Source organism: Caloenas nicobarica, chromosome 1 (genome assembly GCF_036013445.1).
Source record: "Caloenas nicobarica isolate bCalNic1 chromosome 1, bCalNic1.hap1, whole genome shotgun sequence".
Taxonomy (NCBI): domain Eukaryota; kingdom Metazoa; phylum Chordata; class Aves; order Columbiformes; family Columbidae; genus Caloenas; species Caloenas nicobarica.
In genome coordinates this window covers 122,259,782-122,273,424 of record NC_088245.1, presented here as the reverse complement: position 1 = coordinate 122,273,424, position 13,643 = coordinate 122,259,782, and the positions used below count along the sequence as shown (strand labels likewise).

The window sequence follows — 13,643 nt, the reverse complement described above, 5'->3', positions numbered from 1 at the left end:
CAGCACCTCAATGTCTTTCCTGTAGTGAGGGGCCCAAAACTGAACACAGGATTCAAGGTGCAGCCTCACCAGTGCCCAGTACAGGGGGACAGTCACTGCCCTAGTCCTGCTGGCCACACTATTCTTGATGCACACCGGGATGCTGTTGGCCTTTTTGGCCACCTGGGCACACTGCTGGCTCGTGTTCAGCCGGCTGTCAATCAACACCCCCAGCTCCTTTCCCCCAGGCAGTTTTCCAGCCACTCTTCCCTGAGCCTGTAGTGTTGCATGGGGTTGTTGCGACCCAAGTGCAGGACTCAGCACGTGGCCTTTTTGAACCTCATACAATTGGCCTCAGCTCAATGATCCAGCTGGGCCAGATGCCTCTGTATGGCCTTCCTACCCTCCAGCAGATCAACACTCCCACTCAACTCGGTGTCATCTGCAAACTTACTGAGGGTGCACTCGATCCCCTCATCCACATCATTGATAAAGAGATTAAACAGAACTGACCCCAATACTGAGCCCTGGGGAATGTCACTCATGACTGGCCACCGACTGGCTTTGACTCCTGTCATGACAGCTGTTTGGGCTCAGCCATCCAGCCGATTCTTTACCCAGTGAAGAGTACACCCTTCCAAGCCATGACCTGCCAGTTTCTCCAGGAAGTTGCTCTGGGAATCAGTGTCAAAGGCTTTACTGAAGTGTAGGTAGGAAGCATCCACAGCCTTTCCCTCATCCACTGAGTGGGTCACCTTGTCATAGAAAGAGATCAGGTTAGTCAAGCAGTACCTGCCTTTCATAAACCCGTGCTTACTGGGCCTGATCGCTTGATTGTCCTGTATGTGCTGCATGATGACATTCAGGATGATCTGTTCCAACATACTGTTGCCAGTGGATTAAATCATAAGTTGCTCATTAATTTTAGAAATTTGCTTTTCTTCTTGTGAGAAGATTATAGTGAGCAGTGGTGTTTAATCTTTCTGGTACCAGATTTTTGAAGCGGGTAGGGAGAGGTACTGCCACAATCTCTCCCTGTCACAGGTCTTAGCCACTGTATTCCTACAGTAAAGAGAACTAGTGTCCCCTGAGAACAGGCCTTACGGCACAAAAGCAATAGAGTGTGTGCATGCAAGTCCCGTCCAAAGTCCACCTTCTGCCGCAGCTCATCCAAGGAAGAGGATAGTGACGACAGGCACAACACTGTCAGAAACATTAATGAAGCCTACTCTTGGCTTGTCTTTTCTCCAGGTTTCTTGTTTCATCTCTGCCATAAGACCAGACACGTGACAGACAAGTCATGTCAAAAGTCTGCAAACTGTTGGGAGAGATGGCACCCAGAAGTAATTTTATGTCACTTCCTAAGCACTTCATCTTCTCTGTAGCTCTGTCCATTAGGATGGAGCACAAGTGGGAGGATTCTGTGGGCTGGGTGTATTGACCCTAGTGAATAGGACTTGAGAGGGTGGTGGTTTCTAAGTTTAGGACTTAATTTTGCTTTGAGAGAAAGTAGCATTAGGCATTTCTGTAGAGGGAAGTTGACTGAATAGTTATTGTAGAATAGCTTCTGAAGTAGCTATTCTTAATAATATAATTCCACCACAATAATATATAGTTCATCCAGAGGAAGAACTAGTGTGGGATATTTATAATGGAGTTGTTTGTTCTCCAGTAGCTGCTACAGGTAATTTCCCTTTGTTCCCTGGGTTCTCTCACAGCTTTCCTCATTCCAGAGCAAGCTGGGTGAAGTCCATGTAGCGACCTCTCTTCACATTCTCATGAAGTCATTTTAAATGCGGTGCATGAGGACAATAGGCAAAACAGTATTTCAGTAGAGCAGTAGTTCACTTAGAGTTCAGGTTGGCATTTGCTTATTGCTTAAAAGATGATTGTTCTAAATTCTAGAATCCCAAACACTTGACATTTATTATGCTTAGGGAGAACTTGGGTAGGTCTAACTTGTCTTAAATGTGGGTTTATTTGAACAGAGTTGTCAAGATAAAAATGTTTGTCTCTATTGCTAATTGCTCACTGTCTGTTTTAGGATGTGCTAATACACTGCAGAGGTGGTTTGGGTATTAAAGCAATGCAGAGATCAGTCTTCTCACTTTTCCAGACTAGTTTCTTAGAGGTACACTCAGTAGCTGAGGTATCATAGTGCTCATTGGTACTGAGAACTTTTCCAAGCATGGATTTTGAAAAACTGGGTTAACCAGAACTCTGAAAAATGTTTAAATTTGCAAAAAGAGGTGAACCTTATGTGAAGGAAGAGGACTGTACAGTTCCTCAATTAATACAGGGCTTTCTTTGAGGAGTAATGTGGCTGTTTTCACATTCAGTAATTTGAATACAGAAAAAAAAAAAAGGTAGATACCTTCATCTGTGGTGGCATAGCAGGGATTGGAAAAAAGAAGATTTGAAGTCTGAACCAGTCATATGCAGTACCAAGAACTACCACACTTTGTGGTTCAGGCCCACAAGCTCTTGAACTGGAGTGTGGAAATGAGAATACCTGTCGTGGTGAATGATATGGTTCACACGTTGATTCTCTGGTTGTGTTTTCTGGCACATTCTCATTCAGCTGGGAACATATTGCTGAGATGGAATACCCTTGCATATTGCTGAATGACCCAAATAGCAGATAGCAGAGCTGGAATACGGAAAGGGAGGATGGGACAGGAGGGGGAGGAGGTAAAAGTAAGCTCAAAATATTTAGGGTCAAAGCAATGATCGTTACAGAGAAGAACAGGAGGAAAAGTGTATTGAAGAACAGGAGGAGAAGTGCTACCAATGCAAAGAGAATGAAGGAAGATCAGTTGTGCACAACAGAAAGTTTTCCTACTTCAAAATGAGGTGATCCCACAGTCCAGGATAAACCCACAAGGAATATTGCCACTGATTCCAATTTAGTTCTGCATTATTTCTGCCAGTTAAATGCTGTTGTGCCATACTTTACCGGTCTTAAATTTATGGATCCGATAAGAAATTCTACCTCTTCTTTGAGCTGAGTTAACAAAGAGGTGGTAAAAGGGGGACAGTGGCATGATTAGGAAACAGCCAAAGTGTTTAGCGGAAGTAGTTATCACTGTCTGGAACCCAGATGCAGAGGACTGAAGTACAGAAGGGGCTATATAGTTGTTACAATTTTAAAGAAAGTCAGTTGCCCAGATAGCAGATTAGTGGTAAGTTATCAAACATGGAGAATGGCTATATTTGAACTTTTAAAAGCATGAAATAGAATGTTGGTGTGACTTCCACTGCTTTTACCAGCTTCATCTTGCACAACAGTCAGTAGACAGTGAAGTATTTTTAAGGCCATTGCAAAGGTTATGCTATCAAGTGGAAACCTCTCTATCTCTTGGTGTCATGAAGTCAAGATCAGTTGCTGCACTGGAGGGTGCTTTTGTCAGTCCTGAAGACAAGCACTCATGGGGGTCGGAAGTGTTACAATGATCCTTTTTGGGGTTTAATTTTTAAGTGTGAAGTAAATGGGTATGAAGAAATACTAAGAAAATGTGCTTTCTTTTAATGTTCTAATGATTTTCGTGTCTGAGTTTGTCTCCTTTTTTAATCCCTCAATATAAACATACCTAAATAGAATACTTCGGTAGAACTGTGACAGAGGGACAAAGAGAGTCACATACATACCTTGAGAAGCAGAGTACATATTTAATGGGTTGGGTGACAGAAATGCAGAAAAACTGATTGCTATGGGGATTTTCAAATGCAGTCCCACGTGATGGACCTGGTCTAACAACTCCCTGATTCAAAGAGAGAAGTCCTGTCACTTTGTGCCAACATTTGTGTCATGGCATCACAGAACTGCTGGGGCTGGAAGAGACCTCTGGAGGTCACCTGGTCCAACCTCCCCCTGCTCAAGCAAGGCCACCTAGAGCTGGTTGCCCAGGACTCTGCCCAGTTGGGTTTTGAGTATCTCCCAGGATGTGTTATCTGCAGCTTCTCTGGGCCAGCTGTGCCCGTGCTCAGCCAGTGACTGGGGAGGGCTGTGGCATAGCTTCCAGTTTTATTAGACTTAGAAATCTTGTCCAGAAAATAGACTTTACAATGGCCCAGCTGTAGGGAAAACTTCAGTTGAAATTTTCGTATTCTTAGTTGCCAAATTTAAATGACCACAGTTTTTTTTCAGGAACAGTGATTCTCTTTTGGAGTAGCACACTATCACCTGCAACTTCTTTAGTCAATCGGTAGATATTTGTACCTTGCTTTATCTTGAAAGAAGGCCAGCAATGCATTGTACCACTTAGTTACCTTATGATACTTTTTTTAGGAGGAGGTAATATTTAAATGAGTTATATTGACTGATGTCAAAATAGGAATAAGGGAATGAAAAGTAGATGAGGTAGGAAATTGAATTTTGAAACTGCAATGAGTTTTAAATCTATGCAAAATTGTACCAAAATTTCTCCTACATTAAATCAACTGTAGTTCATTTATAGACTGTTCAATAAGTACCATCTCAAGCATTTTTCTACTTTGAGTTACTAGTTTCTTTGATACTTGGAAAAGTCATTTAAAACAAACCTATTTTGAATGAAGTAAGTATTTCCCGTCCTCTCCAAATAAAGAAATATGTTATTGAACTTATGCTCTTCCACTGTGTTAAGATGATGCTTTAAAGAAATAAACTCTACCTTCTTCCTTATAATAGGGCAATCCATTTTTGAAATATCTGTATTTTCAGATAGTTTTGGGTTATGAACCTCTTTTGAGGTTATAAGTTAAGTTTTCTCTATCATCACATTTATGCTATTGGGCCCTTTAAAACATTTTCTTCCAGTTACAGTGGTTTGCTTGTACAATAGTGTTGCATTTTATTAACACTCCTTCTTCCTCACTTGTTACTTTCCAGAGACAGTAATTATAATTTATATTTTGCTTATATTATGGTGTCTGTAATGTCACTAATGAAATAGTGTTCTGAACAGCTTCGCTTCAAAAGAGCTGTTACATTCATGGCTGTAGGAGGAAAGGGACATGCTCCCAAGGCTGAAATAAGGGCTGCCTCCTGTAGCTGGACCTTTTTTTTGACACGTTCTGATTTAATCTCTTCACAGGCAAATAAATTTTGTAAACTGTAGACATACATAAAACTGTATATTTTTATGCCATTCCCTGAATGAACATATTAGGTAAGGCCGATTCGTAAGATAATTCTACCCACTCCCAATCTGCAATCTCTTCCCTTAATGTACTTCATGCATAGAGATCTTGGCATACTCTTTTTTTCTGTCACTTTGTCTCCTTCCCATGGTGCTCCACAACACACAATCATTTGAGTTTACAGTGGTTAGAGAGGAAGACTGATGATTGACTGGACCTTGTTTCTTAGATATTTCTATCCTGTAGAAGTTACAGATGTGGCATGGTAACAAGCTCCTTTGGATTTTAGTACTGCCCTGGTGGCCAGTAGATCACTTATTTCTTTGAATTCTAGAGCTCTTCAAATGAACTGCAGCCACCAGGATTTTTGTGAACCTCAATTAACGGATGTACACAAAAGTTGCTATTTCTATAGCTGACTGACTTCTCGGCCTAAAACTAAAGGAGGTCAAGATTGCTATTCTAGCCAATTCTTCTTTTTCCCCTTACTTTTTCCTAACATGTCATTAGGTGGTTCTTGGCTCATAGTAGTAAGTTATGAGTGTTCTCTTGGGATTAGTTGTACCGGGGTAGGATTGCAGGTATCAGGGAACAAAGTCTGACATGTGGCAAGAGCACGTATTTCATCAGGGACCATATCCTGAACATGACTTGTTTTTGTTGATAGCTAAGACTGCCTTCAGCAAGAGAAGTCTCTGAACTTGTGTGTGTCCATGTCAGTGACAGTAAGAAACCATAAAGATGAAAATTACTTGGGTAGTGATCTCTTAGAGACTGTAGTTACACTTTTTCAACTTTTCACCCAGGTATTCTTGCTTATTGTTAACATGGTTAAGCATTGATATCACCATCTTCACAGAGACTATTAAAATGCCTTTCTATTTGGTGTAAGAACATGCTGTGTGAGCTAGCCAATTTCCATCCCTCTACTTGTAATAGGCTTCACGTCATGAGACTCTAGTCAGGCTCTTGTGTTTAATAATGTCCCCTTTTCTAAGATTCAGTCCTCTCTGAAATCAGTTTACATTTCTACCAGAGAACAATACTTTATAAAAAGTTTCTTGTTGGATACAATTTTTATTATGTTGACATCGTATGTTGTGCGTAACTTATCTCCAAGCAAATAGATAAATGCTTGTTAATCACAAACATTGACTCTTCAAAAAATATTTAATTCGAATGAATAAAATAAGTTATTTGTTGAACTGTGGTTCTTAGAGAAAACTTTCTTTATGACTCTGCAGTCCAGTCACCTTGTTATAAATTAGAAAGCTCTTTTTTCTGAGGCGTTGCTGTTGAATTAACTGAGTTGGTCCAACTGACCATTTACAGTTTGGAAGATGAGGAAAGCTACAGCCTCCTTCTCCTGCTAGTGGATTCAGAAGAGAAAGGGTGTGCAAGCATCAAAACTTCAAAGCTGATGTGAAACGTCAGTATTATGACTGTTCTTTTGTGGGTTAATTATATTTCTAACCTTTTTAAAAAAAATAACTTTATTATTAAAATTATTATTTTTAAAAATTTATTTTAAATCGTATAGCGCATTATTCAGTTTATCCTTGCATTTGTTGTGATCTTTTTTGAGTGAGTGTCAGAAGATACTGTGAAGTCAAACATGAAATGAGAACTCCATGCTATTCAGGATTTTTGTGCTTTTTTAGGGACACGTGCAAGTGCAGAATTTTTTTAAATAATAAGAATTATTTTTATTACATTATCTAATATGCTGGATATCTAGTGTACTATTGGGGGATTGTGGCCTGGGGTAAACAAAATTACAAGAAATAAAACTATTAAAGTAATTGGCTCTACAGTTTAGAACTAATGGTATTTTTGAATTTAAATATTTTTTTATTTTAATTCAGTCACCATGATGTTGCTAAATAAGATTTTTTTTTTTCAGGTTAAGCAGAAAATCAGCAGAAATTAAGAGCAGAAAGTAGTCATACCAAATAATGTCTCACATGTGTTCACCCACTCTTAGAGGAATGTTCAGTATATCTTGAAAAGTAAATGTACACTAAATTTACCAAGTTGTACAGATGGAGGATTAACTCTGATTCTCTTGTAAAAAATGGAATTTAGATATTAAGAAAATAAAGTAGTGAGAAAAAATATTTATGTGGAGTTTTTATGTGATCTAAGTGACAGATGCATTAATATATAAAGGAACCATGATATCTTCAAGAGAAATCGGCTGATACGTTGGAATCTTTGCACGTTTTCCTACTGTATTTAAATATGAACTTGTGAAGTTCATAATACATAATTTTAAATTTAAAAAAGAAGGCGACAGTCTGTTGCCCAGTTCGTAGGTGAACATAAGATATTACTTGGAATGAAAACAGAAAAAGATGCAACTATTTTTAAAAGTTTACATTTTCACTGTCTCTTTAAATGTGGAGGACAGTTTCAGAACTTTCTAGAATCTGTATTTGTGTTAAAAATCACAATACAGTTTTTAATGGATGTTTTACAGAAGAGTTAGAGTAATCTTCTGTACAACGTTTAAGTTGATTTAGCTTATAATGGTTTTAGGTCAAGAATGTCTTTATTTTATTTCCATTTGTAAGGTCATCTTGATATTTTATCATGTTACCAGAGGCACCATAATGCACACAAAACCCCAGTTTTTATATATCTTAGTTAGTTTTTAAAGTTTTTTTTTTAAGTAAAATGTATGAAGATATAATGTAACATTATGAAAATATGTGGGTGCTTGTGGGTAACCAGTTCATTTTCTGGAGCAGTTTGTTCTGTTAGTCTTTTAGTAGTACTGAATTATAGCACTGGAGAAAAATACCAGTGATCTGTCAGTGGGTATTTCACTGTACAATTCACCCCTTTTAAAGTAATAGCGATTATACTATATATAGGCTTTCTTATTTATAGCTGTTTGAATATTATTTTGACTTTTTATTGAATATGTTTTCTAAAAATGTTCTTAACGTAAAATGGTATTTGATTTCATCCCATGCAGTTCTTCTTCTGCCCTGATAGGTACTGAGTCAATGATGTAGTATCATTTCAATATTTTTCCTTAATTTAGAATAGGTCATGAATTGAGCAGTCAGTTGTTTTAAAGAAAGTCAAATCGATGGGCAATGTTCATCTACTGTTTTCTACTGATTATATTTTCTTGCAAGGTTTTGGTTGTAGAGGAAATGTGGATTTCCCTTGCATGTTAAGATGCTTGATTATTTCACATCTTGCTTCTAAATTTAATTTTCACCAATAATTGTGCTTCCAGATTTCGGCTTCTGATTCCATGTGTATTTGTTCAGTGGCAATGTTGGCTTCAGTGTGCCTGGCTGCTTGTCCCATCTTGCTCTGTCTCTTATGTTGTGCCAACATAGCATCCATTTAGAGAATTTCCCCCCTCTGGCATAGTCAGCAAAAAGCAAAAGGATGGGTGTTAAATGTGGAACGTGCTAAACTTTCATTAGCAAATGAAGACAACCAAATTGTACTTCAAGCTTTCCTCCACTGTTAGAAGACAGTGAAGTTAAAAGTAGACTGAACCAATTATATGACATCTGACAGATGTCTGAAACAAGAGTTGAGAGGTGCGGGATCTGTCCCACTTAGGGGCAGATTCTATGCCTGCAGAATTAGGCATTTTTCAGGATGTTACGGAATCTAGTATTTTGTATGGTTTGCCATTCTCCTGCAACTTGACACCAAGTGTTTTGTTTGTCTCTTGCTTTGCAGTTGCTTTGCAGTTGCTTATTGCAGTCTCATTTCACCATGCCAAAAAGGAATTAATTCAAGTTACAGTGCTTGCTACCTGTAGTTTGACAAAACCCAGCAGTAGGAGTCAGGAAGCTGAGTTGAAGTACAGTGTGTGTTGGAAGAAGGGTGGAAGGTAAAAAATGTAGCTTATAGGAAGGCATAAACAATTGAAACCAGGAAGATGAGCTGCTGTGGCTGGGCACTAGCCTTTTTTTTTTTTTTTTGTGGTACAATCGGTGCGGAAAGTTGCTGTGGGCAACTTTGAAAGGTAGAACTTTTGTGTTTTTCTGACTTTCATAGAATCCATACGCAAAAGTCATATCTTTGAAAATAAACCTGTCAAATTCCAACTGAGTTATGACGCATAGGTGAAGATGTGAGAAAAGGGGTGTTAAGGACAAACAGGAATAAATGATTAATGAACAATTTGTCGAAATGGGAAGAACTTCAGCCAGGTAATCTTCACATGAGGATGATTTCTAGGTTCATTGTGTATGAAAACTCTTGTGTAAGTTAAAACGGTGAAACTATTAGTGTTCGTAAGTGCTGTGAGCTAGGAGACAAACTGAGGTAAATATTTTCAAGCCATTAACTGCATTAAAACCTCACATTGTCTTTGCAGGAGGAGAGACTTCAGCATGCAAACCTTCATCTGTTCGGCTTGCACCATCGTTTTCATTCCATGCTGCTGGCCTTCAGATGGCTGGACAGATGTCCCATTCGCATCAGCAGTACAGTGATCGTCGGCAGCAGAACATAAACGACCAACAGGTTTCTGCCTTATCGTATGCTGACCAGATTCAGCAACCTCTAACATTAACAAACCAGGTAAGCGATAACAATAAAGTCATTTTAGATGTCATAATTCTTATTCTGAATATATTATACACCCATAAATTACAGGATCAGGGGATATGTTTTTTGGGGGGGGTGGGGCGGGGTGTTTGTTAGGGTTTTTTTAACTTTTTAAAACTTTTTTAAACTAACTTGTGACTCTTCAGGGGTGGGTGGACAAATAAGTTTCAGGAAGTTGCTTTTAAACACCCGGTATATATTTATTGTGATTATTTCTAACATTTATTAGATGAGAGGGGAGAAAAATTGTCCAAGTGGAGAGTTAGAAAGAGAGTTTAATAGTAGTGCTTTTTGTTCCAGGGCTGTTTGATGTTAGGATGTGATTGCTTTATTACATGTTCTAATGGACAGTGTTCTAATGCAGAGTCACTACTTAGTATCTCTGGAATAGAGAGGTTTGCACAAAAGACATTTTCTTAAGGAAGATACATGCTTTAAAAAAAAAAAAAAAGGCAAAATATAAAGCTGTGCTATCATTGGGGTTTTCCTGTTACTGATTTACTACTTACTATTGCAAGGAGGTAAAATGAACACAGGGATTAGTATGATTATGGATGCTTTCGAGCTGTCAAGATCAGTGTTTCTTACCACTTCTAAGTTGCTAGAACTGCTGAAGTAGCTTCCTAATTAATAGTGCTAGGTTGCTAGTCACAAGAGCTAGTATTTGCCTATGTAAGAGAGAATTCTGTTGCTTTCTTAAAAATGGCACAGCCCAGTTGTGGAGACATGAATGCAGATGGATGTCAAAGCTTGAAGTGTGGAAATCTGTAATTCAAAGCTTCAAATTTGGTGCCGGCTGATGAGGCATGTTCCATTTCAAGAGGATCAAGAGTGAAGTCTTTTGCTGCTACCAGCTTCGGGTCTCTTCTTGTACTCAAGTTGACTTTGGTAGAAAAATCTACAGTACCATCAAGAACTGCTCTGTAGAAAGGCACTTAGGCAGAAAGAGGGAAAGACCAAAGAGGATGAGAATGGTCAAACTAAGTGCCAGGGTGTTTGATACTAGGATTCGAAGATCTGTAATGGCTAAGAGCTCTGTGAAGAATGGTAAAGTGAATGGAGCTGGCAATGGATGTTTTTGCTTTCATGAGAGTCACTCAGTAGGAAGAGTAAATCTGCTCATCTATAATAGTATTTAGCTTGAGTAATCTATGAAGGTATTTTATGTGACTTTTTCTAGGTTAAAGGTCCCCCAAAACCTCCACAATGGGGTTAGTGAATCAGTCTGCCAATTAAGAAAAGTTGCTATGCTGCTTAAACTTTTCAAGGTACTTATCTAGGCGTTAGTATCTGGCATCACATTTGTGAGCTTTAGTGTATGTTAGTGCTTAGTTGTTCATGTTTTCAAACCAAAAAGCAAGATCAAGAAACTTGAGGATGTATCGCCATCCCTGTGGTCACAATGGCTTTTAAATGGTAGAATATTAGAAAGCTGAAGAATAGTTTTTGGAGAATAGCCAAGAATTGTTGACCAAAGAATGCAGCCCACTGAGACGGGGATGTAAATGTAGGGGAAAAGTTGTGGTTGGCTCCGAGAAGTTATTCATATGAAGAAATGATCAGCTGGCCACCTTGATAATGGCAACCAAGCTGTCTTTGCACCACTAACAGTATTTTGGAATCAGTGTTTTTATTTTTCCAGTTCTGTCTTGGTTTTTTGTGTATTGTAGCTTCTGTCTTCCTATTTTACTGTAACTGCATTGTTGAAGTCTTTATAGTCCTCTGCTTAAGCTGCTCAGAACTCTTACTCCTTTATCCTTTGTGAGCTGCTTTCAGCACCCTTCACTTTGGTGGGCAACTCGAAGTCTTCTGACTGCTTGTCTTTTGTGACTCCTTTCTTCTTTTGACTTCTTCTGCTTCACCTGTCAACAAGTGCCATAAAGAGTTCTCACCAGATTCCAGGTTGGTGTGGAGGTTCTGTATGAGCTTCTGTTGGGGAATCTGAATGGCTTTTTGCTTTTGCACTGCACTTCTGGTTAATCTTATCTGCAAAACCAAATCCTGCTAATATGCTGGTGAGTCAGATCATCTGCTCTAGACCTTGTCTCTACAAAAAAATATTTCTTGTTTTTTCTTTTTCAGTAGCCCTTTTATCAGCTCTAGTTCATCTTGATTAAAATGTAACTCTTAGTCTTTTCTCTTCTTGTAAAAGCCATGACACGCTATTGTTGAAGGCTTTGTGCTGTCTTACATGACCCCATTGCTGTGGACTACCATCTTGCCTTCCGCTCCAGATGTAATCTGCATACCAACTAGATCTTCATGTCTAAATAATACATACATCTCACAGATTATTTCTTTATGACATTTCTACAGGAATCCCTTTTATTCAAGGTATTGCCTTGAATATGCTGCAACTTGTTTCTCTCTGTCCTTGATAAAAGCAGTTCTGTCCTGTATATGTCAATTCTGAAAAGCTCTTGCAGAGATCATTTTCTGAACCATCCTTGTGTGGTTGTTCCAGTGCTCTGTTGGAATCCCACCACCAGTTCTTTCCTTTGTCATGTGCTTGTCTGTTGTTAAAGCTTGTATCACAGAATCCCAGAATGGTTGGGGTTGGAAGGGACCTCTGGAGATCATCTCATTGAACCCAGCTGCTAAAGCAGGTTCACCCAGAGCAGATCGCACAGGAATGTGTCCAGGCAGGTTCTGAATGTCTCCAGAGAAGGAGCCACCACAACCTCTCTCGGCAGCCGGTTCAGTGTTCCGTCACTCTCAAAGAAGTTTCTTCTCATATTCAGATGGCATCTTGTATGTTTCAGTCCGTGCCCGTTGCACCTCATCCTGTTGTTGTGCACCACTGAAAGGAGTCTGGTCCCATCCTCTTGACACCCACCCTTGAGAGTAAGCTTTTAGTAATTGCAAACTCTCTTCAGTCACATAAGGTGACATACTTCTAAGTTTTCAAGTACATGTGGTTGAGAAGATCATGTTTTGAACTCAGGCAGCAAAAGGAATAGTAGAAAGCTTGATAAATTTATCTAATACAGCCATGAAACACAGGAGGAAGAAAAAGGTGACTTCTGGCAGATACAGGAGGTGCAGTTCTTAAAGGGTAGACGCTTATAATGCCATGTCTTGCATCCAGTCAAACAGACAAGAAGTTAGATCTCTGAGCTTCAGTTTCCCAGAACTTCCTAATGCCAACAGTGGTTGTCAGCAGCCCGGACGGTCGGGTCAGCTTTGGTGCCATCGGTTTCAACAACCTCAAAGCAGCCCGTTTGGGTGCGACCGTCCCACAGTTGATGAACAGCGAGCTGCCAGCCCCTTCGCCCCCGAGAGCGCTCCGTCCGTTACCTTGTCGCTCCGGTAGCCGGGTGTGTGAGGCGGGGCTCTCCCGGGGCCGGCGGTGGCTCTCCCGGGGCCGGCGGTGGCTCTGCCGGGGCCGCCGGGCGAAGCTCTTTCCCGCGCCGCAGCCGCCACCTGCTGGCCGGAGCGCCGCACTGCGCCGCGCGGCGGAGCCCGCCGCCTGCTGCGGGGGAGAGGCCGCCCGCCCCTCACCCAAATAGCACATCGTGCCGATAAACACCCCTCCTGCTAACTAACCGCCTGTCAAATTGTGTGCTGAGCGGCTTCATATATCTCTGAGTCAATCTTTCATTGACGGAATCGACAATACAAATGTTACAAAGGTTGCTTTCTTGATGGCTGCGTTTTGCTGAACTTTGTAAACAGAGTGTTTTGTCCAAATCCAGGGAAAATTGACTAGCTTGAAAAAAACGCAGGGATGAAGTCTCAGCTTCTGGAATGCTGAAGTTTTATAAAAATAATGGCTATCAAGTAGCTCTTCTCTGAAAGAAAGTTTCTTCAGGCTGCAGCAAGATACATAAGGAGAATGCTTGTCAGTTGCTGAGAGTGGCTGTTAAGTTTTAGCATGTGAAACAGCAGCATTTTCTGTAAACAATGCCCTTTTGATAAATACCAAAGATCTGACTTACTATGATTTTTCAGGTTAT

The 13,643-nt window shown here is 40.0% G+C and overlaps 1 protein-coding gene across 3 annotated transcripts in view; it reads left to right on the top strand.

Annotated features, from left to right (window-relative positions):
- Positions 1-13,643, top strand: part of DYRK1A (dual specificity tyrosine phosphorylation regulated kinase 1A) — an 88,207-nt gene that overhangs the window by 55,460 nt on the left and 19,104 nt on the right. For all 3 annotated transcript variants that reach the window (XM_065642735.1, XM_065642718.1, XM_065642727.1), the window contains exon 3: positions 9,455-9,660. In XM_065642735.1, coding sequence (XP_065498807.1) covers positions 9,455-9,660 — 206 coding nt within the window. The remainder of the gene's footprint in view (positions 1-9,454; positions 9,661-13,643) is intronic.